The 21,735-nt window shown below is 38.2% G+C and overlaps 2 protein-coding genes across 2 annotated transcripts in view; both read right to left on the bottom strand.

Moving 5' to 3' along the window:
- Positions 1–9,069: 9,069 nt before the first annotated feature.
- LOC139129901 (cocaine esterase-like) overlaps positions 9,070–21,735 on the bottom strand; it is a 34,120-nt gene continuing 21,454 nt past the window's right edge. The window contains exons 5-8 of the mRNA XM_070695593.1: positions 12,432–12,605; positions 11,535–12,187; positions 10,787–10,962; positions 9,070–9,900 (exon numbers count right to left, since the gene is read on the bottom strand). Coding sequence (XP_070551694.1) covers positions 9,830–9,900; positions 10,787–10,962; positions 11,535–12,187; positions 12,432–12,605 — 1,074 coding nt within the window. The 3' untranslated portion in view covers positions 9,070–9,829. The remainder of the gene's footprint in view (positions 9,901–10,786; positions 10,963–11,534; positions 12,188–12,431; positions 12,606–21,735) is intronic.
- On the bottom strand, positions 16,082–18,553 carry LOC139129902 (putative inactive carboxylesterase 4). Its single transcript, XM_070695594.1, has 3 exons — positions 18,101–18,553; positions 17,089–17,251; positions 16,082–16,270 (listed from the first exon to the last, which is right to left on the bottom strand). The coding sequence occupies exons 1-3, from the start codon at positions 18,452–18,454 to the stop codon at positions 16,161–16,163; spliced, it is 627 nt and encodes a 208-aa protein (XP_070551695.1). The 5' UTR covers positions 18,455–18,553; the 3' UTR covers positions 16,082–16,160.

The following is a 21,735-nucleotide window of genomic DNA, read 5'->3' on the forward strand; positions in this document are numbered from 1 at the left end:
TTTCATCTAAGATTTTAGGTGTTACATTAGATAATGTTAATGTTTTGGACAAACATATTGACACGTGCATGTCCTCCAGAGTAAGTGAGCAGCTTACTACGACGATTATTAAAATTCATCCCGTTTAACCTCAGAAAAGTTCCGTTTTACGATTTAATTCAGTCTGCTACAGATTATTGGTGTGCAGTTTTGGGAAATACAACTATAAAATATTGAGATAGTGTAAAAGATACAGAAAAGAGCACTGGGAGTTTCTTCTAATGTTGATCTAATTATCGCTAACAGAAAGAAAAACAGTTCCCACTTTACGAAAAGTGGAGGCGAAGTCAGTTTTTTTCTCAAAAATAAAGAAATCAATTGTTGATCCAATTGTTTTAACATTTCCTACTGAAAAATGTGAACTGAGAAACCAATGCATGTGAATCCATTTTCTCAAGTAAAAATCTCCACAGCAGAAATGCAATTCGCATAACTCACTTTGCATGATATAACATTTCAATTTTTGAACAGAGTGATTCATACTGTCAACGATTGTCCGAAATTTTCCCCATTTCAACATAGGAACGGTCTGTTCCAGCGCTATGGGTTTACTCAGTTCCAAATCTTAACGCTTTTTGGGACCACTTCACTAGATAAGCTGGTCTGTTTCAACACTTTTGGTTATATTGGGAACACTACAACATAGTGAACTAGTCTGTACCAATGTTAAAGGTTATGCTCAGTAACAACTGTTAAGGCACTTTGTATATGTGAAAATAGAATGTGTTCATAGGTACAGATCATAGTGAAATTGCTTTGTCGTAAAAATGAAAACGAAGTTCATAAACTACATTTGATCACCATTTATAAAAAATCATTTTCATTTATAAGGAATTTAACATTTCAGTGAGTAGTGATAATACAAATCACAAAAAATGTTCACATGTAAATTTTAAATTGAAAACGTTGAAAGAGAGCATGTATTGGAAACAAAAGTCACCTTCATGTTTCATTACATAAACATATATGCAACAATGTATTTCAAACTTGCTGTTTTATCAATTGCCTCATTTAGTTATTGTTTTCACTAGACTAAGGATTAAATGCTTTTGTTCACTGCAGCTTTTGTTTTGAATTTCAACCCTGCCACCTGACAAGTAACAAATCATTATCATTGCAACTTTTACACAAAATTAGCAACAGCTAGCAGGTTTATTAAAAGGCTATTGATATGTTCAATATTCTATAGACTCGGTATTGGCTACCTGTTATCGAAGGAAAATTCATAGATATGGATTTTAACAGATTAAATGAATTGCATTAACATGTTATTGTAATGGAATGGACTTGTACAAAACACTTGGTGTACTATTTACTTCTTAGCAAATGATTGCACATTTTTAGATTCTCTGAATTATCAATTGTAAGTTGGTGGTTTTAATCTAAATACAGTCGTCATACAAGAAGTGGTCTTGCAGCCTATAGCTCCACAGAGATGTGTCAGAGAAAAATGGAAACCTAATAAAGTAGGATCAGATTCACTTACTGGAAAAAGTAAATCAAGTGGATTGATGAGAATGGACTTAATCAGAAACATTACGCCAAAAAGGACTATAGTAATATGGAATGTGGATTTTAAAAAATCATAACAAAGTTAAGCTGACATTTGATGAACAAATATGTCCTCTCTTGTTACGCTGAAAATAACTAGAAAGGGTTTTAAGATGAGGACAATTTACGATTGGGAATGATAACAAAATGCACTATGGAGTGCGATGTATGCCTAGAGTCTCAGCACATAGTAATTTCAATTTATCTGTTCCTTGTTTCTTTACTGAAATAAATTTGTGTGCTATCAAAAGTGAATTTGACTTTGTATGTATATTCTTCTTTCATCACAGGCGTACATTTCAAAAGTCTATAATTTGTATCCAGCTGCACTGTGCAGCTTTCTACGTCTCAGAAAACATGAAACCAGTCGTATGTGTTTGGATAAATTATTGCATTTCGGTCGGACGTCTCGTTATGTTGGACGCTAAAAGCTTTGCGTATTCCGTACCAAACAAGAAAACCTGTGCTTGCCAAACAATGCAAGTCCCAATGACAAGCACTGTAATTTCTATGAGGGGCTGTTGCAGTAGTTGCTAGCTGTGGGTTTTCACCCCATTATCTACATGACAGACTGCCAAAATATATTTCTTTATATTTCAAGAATTTTTCGTCATCCCTCAATTCAGACTATTATAATTTCACAACCGTTTAGCAAGAAAAGCTCTTGAGCGTCTGGAAGGAATATAAAAATCTAATAACGATGCAAAGTATGCAGTAGTTGAAGGTATCAAAACAACGAGGGCGAGTGGTGAACGCGAACCGGTATACTTATGTCACTGCCCCTGATCGAGGTACTGTGTTTATATCGACATAATAAAACAATATTATTGACAGTGGTACACTTGACGAGAAAGAGAGAGAGAGAGAGAGAGAGAGAGAGAGAGAGAGAGGAGAGAGGAGAGAGAGAGAGAGAGGAGAGGCGAGAGAGAGGAGAGAGAGGAGAGAGAGAGAGAGAGAGAGAGAGAGAGAGAGAGAGATACAATGGTACAACATAAAAGACGATCTTTTTTCCACTGAACACTGGAATGTAAACATTCAAATGAAATACCACAACCCTCCTTGTATTTTTGAGCCTAGGGCAATCTATAAATCAGTACATGGCAAAATCTATCATGAGAAAGGGGATGGAGATGTTTTCGATGTCATAGCTGAAACAACATGGAATGACATAGATTATTTGTAGTTGGCAGAAGTTATGGGCAATAGCTACTCTTACTTTGTTTGCAGTCCCTGTGATCAGACATGACACCTCACACTCTGAAAAAGAAATGAAATGATTAAACTGATGAGTGTCGACGTCCACAACATATCACTGCATAGCCTACGAAGAAAGCTACTTTTTAATACCATTACACTGTAAGAGACACCGATCTAGGTACATGTGGGTATAGTAACCGATCAAAATAAGCCGAAAAAATACGCTTGCACACTTGATGTAGCACGTGATCTAGTGCTGAGTAGTTTTGTTGTATATGGGGCGAATAGTTATAACGTTATAATTTGTTGTCTGAATTTGACCTTGCCACTAATTTCCTCATTTTTGACGTTTGTTTTTCAAAAATATTCATCAGCTTATTAAAGTTACTTTGAATCAATAATGAAACTGTTTTATGTTTACATCTTTTAGAAAAATGCTATCTGTATGATTGTAGGTTTGTTGTCACAAAAATGATAACGTTGTAATGAAAAATATCGGACACTTAGAAATATTGTCAAATTTTGTGAAGATCTTTGCCATGGGGAGGGAACTTTGCCTGAAAAGATTGACATTTCCACAGGATTGAATCTATGGTTATTTCATTAGACATGAACTAGAAGTGCTCCTACATTTCAGTACATGTTGCTGTTGTCTGTACATTGACACTTTACTCTACATTATTGGCATTATTTTTTAACTTAATTGAATATGTACATATTCAAACGTCACAAGCAATATTCGGCATATATGGCTTCAATTTATAGAAGAATACAAAGTAGTAATTGGCTTAATTGAAAATTCTGTTTCTTTCACTGCTGTCAAATCACTGAATTATTACTTTAAGTAGCAAATTTCATTGACTTCAGTCAAATCCTTCGCGTTTTATACACCAAATTATGAAATGTCATTATAAATCAAATTATAAACTAGCCCACGTGAAATTGCAAAATTTTTCTTCTACAATAATAGCTTTCAATCAAAGTTTCCTCAGCTTTGGCTGAGTCCTTCCAGTTAAATTTCACTAATTGCTAACGGTATGCAAATTAGGAATTATGTGACCTCAAAACACTAAAAGCCTTTAGCTACTGTTACATAATTATATAACCAAAATTTATCCAACTTTTGTCATGCCCTACATTCTTTAACGTTCGTAATAGGTAAAAGCATCTAATTTGCAAACACAATTAGCTGATGTAAAACTGTTACAAGGCATTCAGCAATGTCATATCATAGTATCTTCAATGCACAAAGCATGTTTCATCAAATTTGTGAGTCCATAAAGATATATATTCCTAAATTGGGAAAGTTTTTTGTCAAGTATGCAAATCAGTTATTAGCTGATGGAAATTGCTGAGCAACTTTTCCTGATGTTATATTAGAGTATTTTCAATTGATATAACAAGTTTTGACAACTTTGGTCGGGTGAATCACAGACAAAAACGGGTATTGTTTAAGGCTTGAAGCGGTTACGTAACCCATCCATGTTCGCCTCGCCCTAGGTTGCTCTCGCCTCTCTTTTCCGAAGAGTGCCGACCATGCATCCTTTGGTAACTTTCGGATTTTCGCCAATTGTTAAGCAAAAGTATGTTCGGCAAAGTTTGTGTTGTTGTTGTCGTGTGGTGCTGAGCGGAATTGGCGTGCTGGCGAAAACGGGACTGTTTTGAGCTTCAGGAAAGTGAGTTTTACCGTTTAACAAAAAAATTACTCTCATATTGTTATGAATATATATAATGAGTGTGTTTGAACCAAATTTAAAAGTCTTTTATCGATACTGTCTGGATTTACTCAATGGTTTACGGGTCAGTCATACCGTCTTTTACACGTGCGTCAAGGAAGGACATGTTTATGAAACTGCTGGCGTGTTATGTTTTGATTGGCGTGAAGCAGTCTTTCTGGCATGAGAGCTCACAAAGTAACTATGGTTGCTACGCGACTGGCAGTACGATGCCATCTCGTCATATTTTTCGCATAATCTTGCGTAATTATCAACCACAAACAAAGCCTCCAAAGAGTTTAACACCTTTGAAGCCAATTTTAATATGAAAAGCCAATAGTCTACCGAGACGACCATGGAACAAAAGGCATCTGTGGGTGAATCCAGTAATTAGGAAGATTCTTTATATATACAAGTGAATAATGTCATTGTCATAAAACTTGTATGGGCAAAAAACCCAAGTCACAGCTGCACATTACTATTTGTCCTCTATGCTCGACTCCGTATTATTTAGTGCACCCCTTCTTGCTATTGGCAAAAATTACTAAAAATTAAAATGTTACTTCAAAAATTAATCCATCTTAACTATGCAACCTACATCCTCCAAAAAATAATTAGGTCTAGTTCTAATTATCCAAATTCTGTGTACCTAATTACATGCGACTGGGTGCCGTGCGTTGTGAGTTCAAACCCGTTTGAAACCAAAATATTTGAGACATATTGACGACGTACAAAAAATCAATAACAAACAGAGAGAGAGAGAGACACACACACAGATATATATTAGAAACACATATACAGACTAACGCCAACGTGCGACATGGGCGGAATAGCTCCTGCAAGAACTATAAAAACGACGCAACAAAGTTCAAGTAGGGTCAAATCAAGTTTTTCTTGCTCAGCTACAATCGCAAGGAGAAAATGTCGGATATCGCAGTGAAACCACCCTGGAGTTTCAGCTACTACTACAGACCTGGCTACATGTTGTCTACCATGATGAACAGAACTGCGATCGACACGCTGGTACGAAACTTCGAAGTACGGCATGATGAAGTGTTCCTTTTGAGCTACCCCAAGTCAGGTACGGTTAAGCATGAACATGGAGGTAGCCTGCATGGGTTAAACCTGTGAATACGTAACCTTAAGGCTACGGACTGTTGTTTTAAGGTTGGGTCATACAGGGGTCACATCTGCTATAGTTGCTCCAGACTTACAGCTGTATAATATCCCTAATTCGACTTCAAAAATACAACCACCAATAGAAACTGGATAGCGGTGACCTATGCTGTCCATTGGGGCATATAGGACCCGAACCCTTGTCCCAGATTATAAGCGATTAATTTGCGGTTTGCAAGCCAGGTCACGTCGCGTCAATGACATTTCGAATAGATTGTGAGTTATGCTCGATGAGGAGACAACTTTGAAAAGAGGTCAACTCAGGGCATTGTTTTGAAGGACACGTGCATAAGGTCCGTGATATTGTATTTGAAGAAAGAGTAGTTCTACAGCTAACAAATTATCAAGTTGTTTGCATTGATTGTTTTTGTGGGTTCAGTCCTTTGCTGTCGTTGAATGTTTGACACAGTTAGTCAATTTGTCCAGAGATAAGGCTGATGAAAATATAAACTACATCCTTTGAAAGAATAGATCATACCGCTCAAGGGAGCTATGATTGCATTTTAAATGTACGTTTTGTACTTCTTCTAAGCGTTACTATCTGAACCACGGGCATGAAAAACAGTGAGGGCCAATATTTATCATGTTTGCCAGGGCCGATTAACTGTACCGAAAATATTATGTAACTGTGGTGCGACACCCATTCCTAGCATAGGAGATTGCAGGTCACAATATGCCGTCGCTCTGACTTGCACAAAATGAGTTTTTGATAAGCGTATCCATCGTTGTTTGTCGATGACTACCAATTATTGTTAGGACTCGACGATGCTTTACAATTATAGGTAATTTACGATTCATTTCAACTAAATAGTCAATGTAACACGATTAATCTGTACTTACATCAGACACCGGTTTAAACACATTCAGGAACAGGCAATCTTCATTGCGAGGTTCTTGTATTGGAATAGGCGGTGCATACGGCTGACTGCAGGCCGAGCCACCTTTGCTTGCATCAAGTACCCCCTCCCAGGGAGCTTTAGGCTGTGGAAGTCGAAACCTGAGGTCACCGACCGGCGGCTCGGCGTAAGGTATCCCCTTGAAGACCTGGACGGTACGCTGAACGTCGACGTCCTTGTGGGAAAATTCCTCCGATTTTCCGACCAGTTTTCCCGATTTGATTTGTATGGTCGGATCCTCGGCCGAAAGCGCAGCTTATAAGTAAAGCGGTGTTAAGAATAAATTTCACAGAAAACATGGTCGACGTCTGTACTTCCTTCGGACACGTTGCGATCATCAGCATTCGGACCTTTCAATTGTGAAGGCGCCCGCCCTATCGATTTGTTCTGCGCACGATTCTCCAGCGACCAATTGGTGCATTGAGAAAATTGATAATGTCGCCTATTATAGAAGTGTAGTAAACCAACATGATTACATCATTGTCAATATTACAGGCAATACTGCAAACATGGAGATGCTTGGAGATTAGCGCGCGACTGATAGAAGTTTAACTTTTGAATGCTCATAGCATGCATAGTGGCTTTGCTTCGAGTGACCAGGTAATTTTTCTTTGAAAAAGGATAAAATCATTCCAGCATTAATGTTAAATAAAACAAATCTACATGACTTTGAACCTGTCGAGCGAACGAACAAAAATTACAAAGCAACTTGTCTGAAATGAACAGTCTTTTCGCTGGAAAGGTTTGAAAGAAAATTATCGATAAATCATATCATCACATGACTGCGTTCCAGAGGCATCCTTCGTAATCATGTTTTACAAGGTTTGAAAACTTCGTGATAAAATCATCAGTTTTGTCCATTATCTTAACTCTTACACTGCAATCGACTGCCCCCGCCCAAAGTCGCTTGGCTTGTCTCGTCAGAGCAGTTACTTATGGTTGTCTGGCCAAACAAGACCTTCACTCAGCGATCTAAGTACCGGCATACCATTTAGAAGTGTTGTGAAAAGAGTCAGTCCAACTACAACCTTTGAAATTACGAGAAGAGATTTGGAACACGCCAAGGCTATAGCAGATGTAGACTGAAAAGCTAGGCGGCTCAAACGGTCTCCAATCTTCAGTAAATTTGCTGAAGAATGGAGACCGTTTGAGCCGCCTCGCTTTTGACTCTATCATTTGGCCTGACACAGTGACTGTCTGCTGAAGTTCAGTCCTTCAATATATTTTGTTTTTTATTATCATGCCCACCGACTTAGAGCAAGTCCACTACAGAAAATGAAATACAGTATGTTCAGGTCATTGTTGGCATCTGGATGTGAGGTGCGCCCTCATATGTTATCGCGTGTAAGTACACTCACAAAAAGGGGTGATTTCTATGAAAAGTGTAATGCAAATTCCATCGCTTATGGCTCCGGCCGTTCCTATCACCCCTTCAACGTTATCCCAGCAAACTGCTAATTTGCACATTTATATTGAATCGCGGTGATATCATGTCGAGGAATTACAATCTGTGCTCCCGGGCAAATAACCTGAATAATTAATTTTTCACAAGGGAGCAACCTATCTGGTTAGAGGAATGATCTGTTCATCTATCTCGGGCTGTAACTTGACAGCGTTTGACTGGAGTGTCCTCTCTCGTTGCTTCATACCCGTTTCGTGTCCCTCTGTTCACAAGACGAGCTACAATGATATGTCAGCGAATGAGATATAAAGGTATCCAAAAAGTATATGACTCCGAAAACACTGAATAACGATGAGATAAAGTAACGTGCAATGACTTCATATGTAGAGAGGACGAGTGCACACACTTACAACATGACTTCGTCGGTTAATATTTCGCATGTATTTCCACAGGGTACAACAGTAAGTCCCCTGGGGTGGGGAGGGGAGGGGAAGGATGGATATTTTGTGCAAACGGTTTACTTTATTTGATTTTATTAATTTTGACTGTGGTATTTCAAATAAAGATTTCAACTCCAAACCCTCTGACTGTTTTCTTTATTACTACGAGTAATTTTACTAATTTTGACTATGGCATTTCAAATAAAGATTTGGCGAAATGATATGTCGTTTAATAGTTCTTCCACGGTACGTCTAATTTTACTCAGTTTTGTCGGTAACTGTCCCTGCCTGGCTGAGTGAAAGACCGATGGAATGTTGTGGATGTTTGTAACCATTGGAAGACAAAGATAAGTCACGCTCCCTCCACAGGGACCGTGGATATGTATTACGACCTTTATGCTACTCTAATATTATTCTGTCTTGCCAAATGACTCAAAACCAGTCAAGGCTGTTCAGTATGTAACATTGGCGAGATACTCGAAATCATTGAGAATAATCTTTGCAACAATTGCGCCTTGACAGACACTTTTTTCAGGGGCGTTTTTACTCTGCTGTCATACATGCATTTTGTAACTCTACTGACATCCATTACTTGTGGAAACCCGCCACAGTCAAACCACTGTTGACTTACAAGTGATAAAATAACACATGTATTTATTTCTTGATTTTTTTATTTACTCTTAACAGTGCAACACATGTATTCATTTATTTATGACGTAAATCATCTGTAAATCCGTATATTACTTCATGAGCGGTGGTGATGAGATCTTTTGGAGCAGAAACTATGTCTTGTTGCAGACAATTGAAATCAATCACTCTGTCAACCAATCAATCAATCAGACATATTTGTAACGCGTCATAACCTATGTCAATGTCAGAGGCGCGGTTGAGTCAGTGTAAATCATATGCCATGATAAAGCTTTTCACATTGGATGCTTGTCGTACGTCACATGTTAGGGAAACCCGAAGTCGGGTAGCCACAGGTAAAAAAATCGATATCTGTTCCTCCGAATGCTTTCAGTCCGTACTTAGATACGCGCAACTGATTTTTCAACAGCTCAGGACATGGCATATTCAAATCTTAAAACTATAATGCCTCCCATGCCATTGCTATCGTGTGATCGAAGCTATATAACTTATATGTGGTCAAGGAGACGGAATAAATTACACCGTGGGCGTCCTTTTCACGTCAATAATGATTACTCTGAATATGGGACTTTGTCTACATCTCGGGAAACAATATTTACAGAGCCTGTTATGTGATGTACTTCGCGCAGCAACATATATTGCCATAGCATCTCATAGCATGCACTACGTCTAATCCTAGTGGCTAGCGTCAATCCATTGATGTAAAATAATCATAACAAAACAATTTGCATATTTCAGTTATTTCAGAAATCTCTATGGCGATGCTCAAGGTTTATTGCTTTCTTCTTTGTACTTCTCAGCCTCATCGTTGGGGACAGCACACACTGTATCAACATCTGGAGAGAGAGAGAGAGAGAGAGGAGAGAGAGAGAGAGAGAGAGAGAGAGAGAGAGAGAGAGAGAGAGAGAGAGAGAGAGAGAGAGAGAGGAGAGAGAGAGAGAGAGAGAGAGAGAGAGAGAATCTCCGTAATATGCGTTACAAGGCCACGTCGACAAAAGGAGGCAAATTACTGCATTTTTTTCTTATCGTATAGCCGAAAGAGGGACAATTTCTCAATACTAATAACCTTTTGATGGTACAACACGTTCTTGTTGGTTCCCTTGTTTGTAATTCGGAAAATGAAATGCAGAAACAACTACACCGTGGTAGGATTATATGTTGGAAATCATCAAGCATGGATGTCCACGGACTACGTCTGAAGCGTAGCCGCTACTTTCGGTTCCGAAGAGCTGTTTTCAATGCAACAAAATATTGGACAGTCACCGCGTCAGTCCGCGGCTAACTCAACGTATATGCCTTGAGCAAGAGAAAGGGCAGTGTCAAATTGGATTTGCCGTCTTCTTCAACTGTTATTTCGACATTACCCAGAATACCGATATCAGAGTGGACAGTGAAAATTGGATCGGATTTTAGCTGACGATATTCGATGTAAAGATCATTTTGTGCGAATAAATATAGTTGTAGGACCACTTTATGTATCTCAATCTTCACTGTGACTTTCTTACTTGTTCCAAATAATTACGTCAGTCCGAATTTTGTTTTGGTAGGAGTTTGTATGGACATCATGGCCAGCCAATTCACTAGAATGGCCGACGTTACACAATATAACGTTGGTAATGTTTGGTCAATATCAACCTTCTTTTATCGCAGCCGCAGCTGGGGATACTGGAAAGTCTAAGGTTGGGAAATTCTAATTCCCACAGTATGTATACATGAACAAACCTGTATGTTTCACGAGTTTAGGAAGAAAGTCGTTCCAGAAAGCACACTCCTTGGCTTTCAATGCTCGTTTGGTTTCCATCTTTGGAGAGAGTTGTTTGTACGCTAATCCGGGTACTTTGAACAGTGGCCAGTCTTCCCCGGATGATTCCTCCTCAGCACTAGATAGATTTGGATTTCTTTGGAGAAAATAGTATGAAGATTGAGGTAAGGCATGTGTACAAGTTATTTTATGTATGTATGTATGTAGTATGTATGTATGTATGTATGTATGTATGTATATGTATGTATGTATGTATGTATGTATGTATGTATGTAGTATGTATGTATGTATGTATGTATGTATGTATGTATTGTATGTATGTATGTATGTATGTATGTATGTATGTATGTATGTATGTATGTATGTATGTATGTATGTATGTATGTATGTATGTATGTATGTATGTATGTATGTATGCATGCATGCATGCATGCATGCATGCATGCATGTATGTATTTATGTATATATGTATGTATGTATGTGTGTATGTATGTATGTTTCTATGTATCTATGTATCTATGTATGAAGTCTATTGTTCATAACTTACATTTTATATTCAGGTTTGCTATATTGTTTATTATTTGGTCTCGGCTAATTAAATGATTGCGGCAAAAATTTACACGAGTATAATATTTCTGTTGGATATCGTCGACAACTATCAAAATGTAGTATTGTATATATTTTTACTTTAAATATATTTCATCTTACCCTGATTTAGCGCAGTTTGTCCAGTATTTCATGACCTTTAGTGACATAGCCACCTCCTCTGGGTTCATTGTGACATTCATTGGGGCTTTACCATGACTGAAGTGTGTTCCGAATACAAATGGCATATCTTCCCCGTGACCAGCTTTCATCCATGCCACCTGCCAGAGGGAGGTTGACGGCACGTGGGTCATGTGATACATGTACACGTTGAAACCAGCTTTCGAGTAAGCGCGGGCCGATTTGTCCGACGGGCACACAAACATGTAGTCTCCTTGCATTTGAGAGAATGACTCGACATAGTTAACATCGTCGGCGTCCACTTCCTCCCAGTTGACGTACATGAGTTTGATGGCGTCCTGCACAGCCGGAATGTTCTTAAACGACTCAAACAAGAAAGCAGACCACACTAGTTCGTAGACAGTCTTGTTCATAAACACCTCTGAGTCGTTCATCGCATGGGGCATGAGCATGGGTAAAAACAGCGTGCCTTCGTCGGCGTTGGTACCGATCATGATATTGACGTCTGTCTTGGTAAATGCTCCCTGGCTGAAGATGTCGTTTGCCGCTGCTGTTATATAGTGGCCATCGATGCGAGGTGTCATAGCGTACATGACGTCCTCCATCCCGAGTCCAGTAGCATTCATCAAGTTTTTCTGTCGATTAAACATGGTTTATATGAGAAAATGCTCTCCATTAAATTTTGGGATAAGTGAATTCCCAATTGTATCTAAAAGTATATGATACTATTCAGGTGTTAAGCTACAATTTTACAATCTACAGTTAAAAGGATGTGGAATTCTTTCTATAATAAGCAATTTTGTTCACATGTCGAACATAATTCGAGAGTTAAAGCTTTCTCGATCGGAAAATGTTTTGCTAAGACACGGATAACTTTACCATTTCTGGGTCAAGATTTTCTTCGAAAGTCTCAGCCGGTACGGTGCGTAAACACTTGACCAATTCTTCGGTGCTGTCCCTCTCACACCCGACGAGTTTGCCGACGCCGTGTGCCACCGTGGTTTGCTTTGGGTTGATTTTTTGTAGCATACCACCAATTGTAGCCGTTCCACTCTGATTATTAAAAAGTCCAGAAACTGCTCAGTATCGCTGTACAATAAGCTCGTTGTAAAATAAGTACCTTCACAACGTGACCTTAAAGGTATACTGTCACCTGTTCCAACTTTGCCATAGTTACCATGGAAAGAGAAAATCTAACCAATCACAGATTTTAAGCGGGTGGCCGCTTTTTAAAAACAGCGCCCTCACATGGGTATTTTGAATACCGAGGAACGCCCCTTTGACCATACATGGGTATATTTAGATTACAGGTGACTGTATACCTTTAAGATAGTATGCGTCTCGGGGACAGACTCTCAGACTTTCATACTATCAAACTTATACAATTCTTTTCTGGCCCATGACTTGTGTGGGTTCATTTTAAAGTTCTTTGCGCGAGATAAATTTTCACCGACTTAGTTTTTCGAAAATCGAAAATTTTAACTATTCTTCATAGAGTTAAAATAGCGATGGCGGCCATTTTGAATTTCAAATATCTGTAAATCTTGGGGATTTGTTTCACTGGTACCAAAATTTTCACGGTCACACCCCCCCCCATTTTTGTTTCATGACTTTCCTTAAGGAAAGTTTGAGCAAACGTTTAAGTATTTCACTTTCGAGGCACATACTACCTTAAGCTTGATGACCGGTCGTAACAAAGCCGTGATGCGATCATCTTTGCACAGATATCCTTTTGGAGATGTTCACCTCTTCTACATAAAAACGTTGATTTGGTTGAAATCGGTGAATGAATAAACAGCAAACGATACAATTTTCTTTCAAACGGCCTATTTTTTAACTTTCATAAATTTTTTTTAATTAGTGAACAAAAATTAAATAATATATATATATATATATATATATATATATATATATATATATATATATATATAATATATATATATATATATATATATATATATATATATATATATATATATATATAAGGTCTTTTATTCAGTGATTTAAGGCCATCGGCCCAATACACTCTAACATTACATGAAGGAAAGTACATAAATTGACAGGTACATAGAACAAAAACGTACTCAACAATCTTAGTACTGTTCAGTAGTCTCTTTTCTTAATTTCATAGCATGAAATGTAAATGCTGCTAGACGCTGAATTATATTAGGATCAAGTGATTGCATCAGAGATATGAATTTTCTCTCTGTCGGAGGATTGAAATAATAACGGGGAATATATTTCACCCTTAAACTATCGAAAAAGTTACACAGTAAAACAAAGTGGTACTCGTTTTCAACCTCGTTCCTATCGCATAACAAACATATTCGTTCATGTACATCATTTTTTAGTTTTCTATCTGTTTCAATTCGTAAGTGATGAGAAGAGCATCTTAAACGGGCTAGCATAACCATATGTATCTTAATTTTCACAGTGGAAAGATACTTTTCCGGTATAAGAGAGCTCTTAAATTCCCGATAACATGAAAGTTTGTCAAGAGTACATATTTCACTGTACCAGGTATTATACAAATAACTTTTAAAATTCTCTATAAAAGTACTCATAAAAATGCTCTCATCAATAACTTCCTGGTTATCCCATACATCATGTAGATTACACAGATAAAGTAGATTTTTCACATGATGTACCCATGTGGGTTTTAACCTCGTACCAGACTTGTCTATATAATAAAGCATCTGGTAACATTTCTTTGGATAGCGATCGTTTGGCATTCTTAAAAGCCTGCACCAATATTTCACACATTTTTTCGCTATATGCAGATAAATAGGATATCTGCCACACTCACCTAAAATGGCAACATTTGGTGTGTTACATGAGACTCCTAAGAATAGCTTACATGCTAGATACTGGATTCTTTCTAGGTAATCGTATTGTGTGTATCCCCATACTTCTGAACCGTATGTAAGGATTGGTAAGACCATGGCATCAAAAATCTTAAAATATACATCACATGAGAAAGAGCCTGTCTTTTTACTCGCTCTATGTATACCCATAAGCACTCATAAGTTATTATATTAAATAATAACTATAACTTATAGAAGTCATGGTGAATTAACGCGCAAAAAAGACGGCGCAGGAAGACGGGAATTGCGCCACCATGCGGTCTATTATATCTTTAAGGATAAAATTTGAAATTTATTGCTCTTTTGTGCATCCATAAACTGCAAATTTAATTATTGAATATATATATATATATATATATATATATATATATATATATATATATATATATATATATATATATATATGTGTGTGTGTGTGTGTGTGTGTGGTGGCGCGCGCGCGCATATAACCCTAAAAACAAATTCAAGACGTCAAAGTGAAAAAGTGAGAAATTGTTAAAGGCGAGAATTGTCCTTAAAGTATGGCTAAATGGCACAAAATAAACCTGAGCTTCTTCACCGGTTGCGACGCCTCTCATTGTCCTGAAGACGATGGACATTACAATTCACTAGCTCAAATATTACCTACCTGCATAATGCCTGTGGAACAGTCCATCACTCAGTGGCGATAGAAGCAACATATCAACACTGCAGCCTCCGGCACTCTCACCAAATATTGTCACCCTGTCTGGGTCTCCACCAAAAGCTGTTCACACAGAGACACGAATGAAAGAAACCAAGTCGTGACGTACAGCGCTCTTTGTCACACACACTTAAGGGCAGTTGATAATTAAATCACGCGCGCGGCAAACGTAACTTCCGCGTCTAGGGTGTTTGGCTGTATTTCGATTACCGTGCACAAAAATCGTACTGCATGTTTTCAAATCAATCTCACGCTCCACCTTTTGCAGTATCGCAAAATATCGCGCCGTACTGTTTGGCGTGTACCTGTAACCAGCTGGCCAGTGCGGTACCTGCGCTACACCATTGACAAACATATGAATCAGTGCACGTTGTAAAATAACGTAAAAACCATTTTGGATACATTGCCCTATTGTCGACTTGGTTCTGAACAAAGACTGATTTTAGAGGGGGTATGCCAGCTAATGGTGGGAGAATATGCGTGATGCGTGATTTGGCCGAGTGTTTCGTCTGTTGCTTCTCCACAAAGTGACTTGTATGCTGTGGCTTTGAACCCGACTGAAAACACCGTATATTCATAGCCACGTATAGGCCTACCGATTGTAGGTATGACACAGAATGAGGCTGGATTGGATTTTCGCGCTTCCAAACTTTCGTTTAAGAGGGGGGAGGGTTGAGGCCAAATGCACTTAGTTTCGTTTACCGTGCGCATGCTTTAATTATCCAAGGCCCCTTAGAATCACATGCAAATCACACTGCTCTTCCAATTCATGTTGCCCATTTCCAGAGTTTCCGCCTCGATCTGAGTATTCTGTCCATTATTTCACTTATCAATCAAATTTTGAATAAATTGTATTGCTTTCTGACAATGGCTTACAAGTAATATTGAGACTATACGCAAATAGGTATAGTTTCCCGTTCTCTGTAGAAGCTCGAGCTAGGCTTTGAAGAATCTAAAATGGGCACCTAGCCTTGGACAGACAGTTAACTACTTGTTTAGACGTGTGCTGTATTCAATTTTAACGGGAATAGTTTCCAGGCGACGCAAGAAGTCATTTGCATATTAACTGAAACACAAAATAAGTCCAACTTTACCTGCAATGTTTTCTTTTACCCATTTCAAAGCAGCTACCTGGTCGTGTAATCCGTAGTTTCCAGGGGCATGCTCATCACCTGCCATGTAATCGAGTTAGATATTGCAAATAAATATTTGAATCAAAGCTGCGAAAATGGATTAGCATACATTTCCTTTTCATAAAGTGAAAATTCAATCAACAACCTTACAATAAGACACGGACCATCCCCTGCACAACTATTATCATTTTTTATGTTCGAGTACTGCTAGAGTCCTTCATTCGATGTGGAGTGTTACAATTAATTTGCTCCAGCAGCGATAAATTTGAAATTTGGATTAATACTTTCACTCTACGAACATTTATATTGACCCTACATCATAAAAGTTTAATTCGAAATTAAGTCGTCAACTGTAAAATGACAGAAAGACTATATACACAGATAGATAGGTAGATAGATGGATGGATGGATAGATAGATAGATCGATAGATCGAGAGACAGTTATATAGATCGATCGATAGATGATCGATCGATAGATAGTCCGACAGTTTCTTTGATTGTCTCTGTTATCTATAGATCGATAGATAGACAACCAGACAATCAGACAGACAGACAGACAGACAGACAGACAGATAGACAGACAGACAGACAGATAGATATATAGATGATAGATAGACATAGCTAGCTAGCTAGATAGATAGACAGACAGACAGATAGATAGAGAGACAGAAAAACCTATGGATGTGTGTGCACAGATCGATTGATAGATCGATAGATAGATTGATAGAGACAGACAGACAGACAGATAGACAGACAGACAGATTGATTGATTGATTGATTCTGGTTTATCAGGCGTTCTTCCTTCAATTGTCTTACTACTAGTTCATATCAAATATGATTTTGGACTTCGAACCTACCTGTTGCGAAGAACCCGAACATACCAAGGCGATAATTTATGGAAACAACGATGACATCACCGATCGCTGCCAGTGCTGTGGCGTCATACAGACCATCTTGGGTGGCAGAACCTATACTGAAGCCACCACCGTGAATCCATACCATTACTGCCAGATTGGCGGTCTGAAATTACACATCCCGAGAGAATTCATATGCGCAGCCAAAGTTATCAAATTACATGTACGTGACACGATGTACATGATATCTTAGATGGAAACTGCTTTAATGCATATTTGTACATTTGAATCCGTATTGCATATCTTAATGAAAGCATGGAAGAGCGCTCTCTCTCTCTCTCTCTCTCTCTCTCTCTCTCTCTCTCTCTCTCTCTCTCTCTCTCTCTCTCTCTCTCTCTCTCTCTCTCTGGGAGTCCCTCAAAGTGCACATTAATGTACTCTGTGTCTTGTAGAACGCATTGGGTAGTGCGATATTGTCAAGTTGGATAAAGCAACAGCCGTTTCATTTCGAGCAGCCTTTGATATGCCCTAGTCTATACAAGAATCATAGACCCTAGAGGTAAACATGTATTAAACGCCATTGTGATAGTGAGACGAGCAGATTTCTGAACTTGCTGTACTTTTGTGAAGCACATTTGAGTAGTCACAAAATGTGTCGTTCGTGCATTCAGATATCAGTCAAGGTCAAGCAGCAGCGTCTCCATTTAACGGACTTCGCCATGTTGAATCATGTAACTGACAAACTACAGACACGGTAATGCTAAATGATTCTATAGATACACTTCCTAGCCCTAGTCGTGGGCGATTTCACGTTGTATCACTCTGCTAGTATTATTTGACAGTTAAAACAAGTTAAAAGTAGCTTTTAACGTGACATTTTAATTGAACGTCAATCAGTGTCAATTAATTGTATGGGCACGAATTGAGGTCGTATATCGTACTTTGCAATAATAGGCGGGGTTGGGCATGATAATCACTACATGGATACAGCCAAATACCTCAATAAAATACATACTTCAGACACCGGTTTAAACACATTCAGGAACAGGCAATCTTCATTGCGAGGTTCTTTGAAGGGAATAAGCGGTGTAAGCGGTTGACTGCAGGCCGAGCCACCTTTGCTTGCATCATGCACCCCCTCCCAGGGAGCTTTAGGCTGTGGAAGTCGAAACCTGAGGTCACCGACCGGCGGCTCGGCGTAAGGTATCCCCTTGAAGACCTGGACGGTACGCTGAACGTCGACGTCCTTGTGGGAAAATTCCTCCGATTTTCCGACCAGTTTTCCCGATTTGATTTCTACGATCGGATCCTCAGCGCAACTGCAGCTGATGAGTAAGGCGGCATAAAGAATATATTTTACAGCTCGCATTGTCGATGTTTGTTCTTCAACTTGTACGGACACGTTGTGGTCCTTACGCTCAGTTGTTAAACGACAGAGTGTCGGTTCGTTCAACGCACCCTGTGAATAATAATAATAATATTTTATTGCTTGCTTGTAAATATAGGATTTACATCACATTTGTGGCAATAAAAGTGTGATACAAAAATAAGTTAAAATTTTCTTCAATAAAGATAAAGTATTACAGTATAATAATAGTAGCTAATAATAAATATAACTAGGTATTTCTTTGTTTGTATAAAGTAAAAATATAATCTGCAAGTTGTTCATTAAAAGAGAACTCTTGTTTTGTTAGTAGAGAAATAAGCTGATTTTCAGTATTGTCGTTTGGGAAGTTGATTTTACTGAAAAGTTCTTTCTTTGGACTTTGTATTTCTGACAGACTAATAAAAAGTGTGTTTCATCTTCAATACTGTTGGTGTTACACTGATTGCAGTATCTTTCAGTAATTGGGGTTTTTGGAACAGTGTGTCTTCCTTTTTCAATTGCTAGATCATGATTGCTAATGCGAAGTTTGGTGAGTAATTTTCTTTTCTCACCTTGTAACTGTGTTAAGTAGGGTTCTAATCTAAAATTATGCTTTATTTTGGCATACATTCTTAGTTTACTATTTTCATCAGTGATCAATTTTTTTCAAAAGACCTCATAATTGTTTGTTAAATTTGTTTTCATTAATCCAGTTATAACTTTGTGGTGTTTAAGTGATGGAGCTTTATCAAGGAGAAAGTCCATTCCATTTTCTTAAAATAAAGCACTTAAACAGTTAAACCAGGATCTATTGTTAGTGTTGTTTACCATTTGCTCCAGAAAAGCTTCTTTAGCAAGATTACAATGTGGCAGTTGTACGATATGAAGCCAGTGTTTAACAATGTTAAGTTTTATCTCAAGTAGAAGTGGGAATTGTCCTAGTTCACCCCTCACACAGCGGCATTACAAGCTTGTCTATTACACTGTAAAATGTTCTTACAAAATTTGAGATGAGTTTTTTCAATTGCTGATTTATCCCACTTCTTGTAGTCCATGAAATCTTGTCCCCAATATGAATATGAATATTCTCGAGTGACCAATCAGCGCAGTCACAACTTTGCTCGTAGCCGGAAATGTAGTAGACCAATGTATTACGCAATACAGACTTCTCTTCGGTCGATTAGGTCATTGAGTCGTACGTGTAAACAGCAAACATGGCGATGTGACGGTGTGCGTTCGTGTATTTCCTGTAGACCAGTACGCGCGCACTCGGAGTATGTCATGTGGTTGCAAGCCTGTCACACGAGTACCAGTAGGACGTTCGCCCTCTATGGTCACCTCTCTCGTCCTGAACATGTTATGCAGAGTTGCATTGAACTTACAAGTATTACTGGTGAGACGGTGTGTGTTTTGCCTGAAAAATTTCAATAATTTTTCTGTTTTGGTAGAGCAATTGGGTATGAATTTCTTAGAATCTTTTTTTTTCTCTGATGGTGAAACAAGACAGGAACAACAGTGACACAGGATCATGTTTTACTTTCCAAGATTTTATTCATTTCAACAATTCAAGATTACAACAAGTAACAACACAATTTTACATAATCAAACTTTCTAAGGTTAACAAAGGATGAAGAGTGAATAAAATTAACGTTTTCCTGTGGTAAAAATCTTACTTAGGGAGTTGTAATTATTTACGACCTTGGGGGGGAAGTCTGGGGAATTTCATAGTATTCTGAAATTTCGAGTAAACCCCATGCCAACCCAAATGCATTTGAGTAACCCAGTCTCTAACACAGAAATTTTGACTGATCCCTCCCCTCCCCCCCCCCCCACTTAGACCAGTTAAATACCAAGACATGTATTTGTAACATTTACAAAACTACAGCAATAGTACAGACCTTTCATATCCTGCTGGAATATCATCGGTTACCTCATGACAGTTGAAAAAGATGTGACCGGCAAAAGAAAATTCAAAGTCACAATAAAATGTAGATACAAAAGCTCATGCTGTAACCACTATCCAACCATATAGTATTGTTTACCATACAGTATTGTTTATTTTGGATGGGTATCATGACAAGGTTTCCACTAAGATATCTGACAGGGCAGAATTTGAAAGTACAGGAGAACAGTCGGGAGGCTGGGGAGTGGGGCAGTGTCAGAGGAGTTGTACCCTCTCGTGTTGAAAATTTGAGAGATTGATGTGTGCAATAATGCAGTCTGGTGCAATATGAGAGATGTTATCAATTTGTGTAAAACTGTTAGAACACCCAACAGGGGAAAGTGTGAGAGGCGTGTCCCCTCTGCCACGTCGGAAATTTTGAGAAATTAATGAGTTCAATGATGCAGTCTGGTGCAATATTAGGTGTTTTCTATTTGTTTTTACTAAGTAAAACTGTCAGAACACCCCAGGGTGAGAGGAAGTGACAGGGGGTCGCATTAAGAATTTTGAGAAATTGATGAAATGGTGCAATCTGAGAGGTATTTCAATTCATTTTGTACCAAAAATTGAGCAACCCCCTTCTTTCTTTCCAATTTTGAACAACCTCCTTGTAGCTTTCAATTTTTTGAGTGACTACCCTCACATTCCTCTGACCCCCCCCCGGCCCTTATGTTACATTACTCTAAAAGGCCCATAAAAATATTCTTGATGGCCTTAATTTGTGAACAACATGTACAGTAAAAGTGGTCACTTTGATGCAATCTTGCTGATGCATTTTATGAGGCTTGAACTCACAATATCTACATTACTAATTCGTACTAGCTTAGCAGTCATTAAAACCCCTACAAATAGGCGTTTCAACTAGCAGCGGCCTGGTATCTCATGTAGCTGTACTGTGATAATGTTCAAGAGAATCCATAGGATAGCTAGGTGTGTGCCTCAATCAGGCAAAACAACAGTTAGCAATAATAACAACAGTAATAAATATCAATTTCTGCAAGTCATTTAAAAATATACCACCAAGGGCACAGTATTGCTCCTATCTGACAAACAAAAAGAGGTATTCCTATTTCCACTTATTCACTCAAAATACTATTGTGTTTGCAAAGAGTTTGAACTTTCAATTTTCATGGGCAGAATTCCGTTTTAACAGCCACTTTTCAATTTTGTAGATCAACAATAAAAATTTGATGGTCCTTGCTTGAAATGTTACGATTTACTCAGAGTTAAGTTATACACAAGTTTGTTTGTGTAAGTAAGTTTGTGTGGTGAAGTTACCTGATATTATCATTCATCACTCATCTTATTCAATCTACACATGATTTCACTCGGCTGCCTTCAT

This window comes from Ptychodera flava, chromosome 3 (assembly GCF_041260155.1).
Source record: "Ptychodera flava strain L36383 chromosome 3, AS_Pfla_20210202, whole genome shotgun sequence".
NCBI classification, from domain to species: Eukaryota; Metazoa; Hemichordata; class Enteropneusta; family Ptychoderidae; genus Ptychodera; species Ptychodera flava.

Excerpts from the sequence above, each read along its gene's own strand:
- LOC139129902 (XM_070695594.1), bottom strand. The coding sequence starts at position 18,454 with ATGCGAGCTGTAAAATATATTCTTTATGCCGCCTTACTCATCAGCTGC. Across the intron at positions 17,252-18,100 it reads TGTTTAAACCGGTGTCTGAA|ACCGCCAATCTGGCAGTAAT; the intron begins GTATGTATTTTA and ends GTGTAATTTCAG. Across the intron at positions 16,271-17,088 it reads GTTCGGGTTCTTCGCAACAG|GTGATGAGCATGCCCCTGGA; the intron begins GTAGGTTCGAAG and ends ATTACATGGCAG.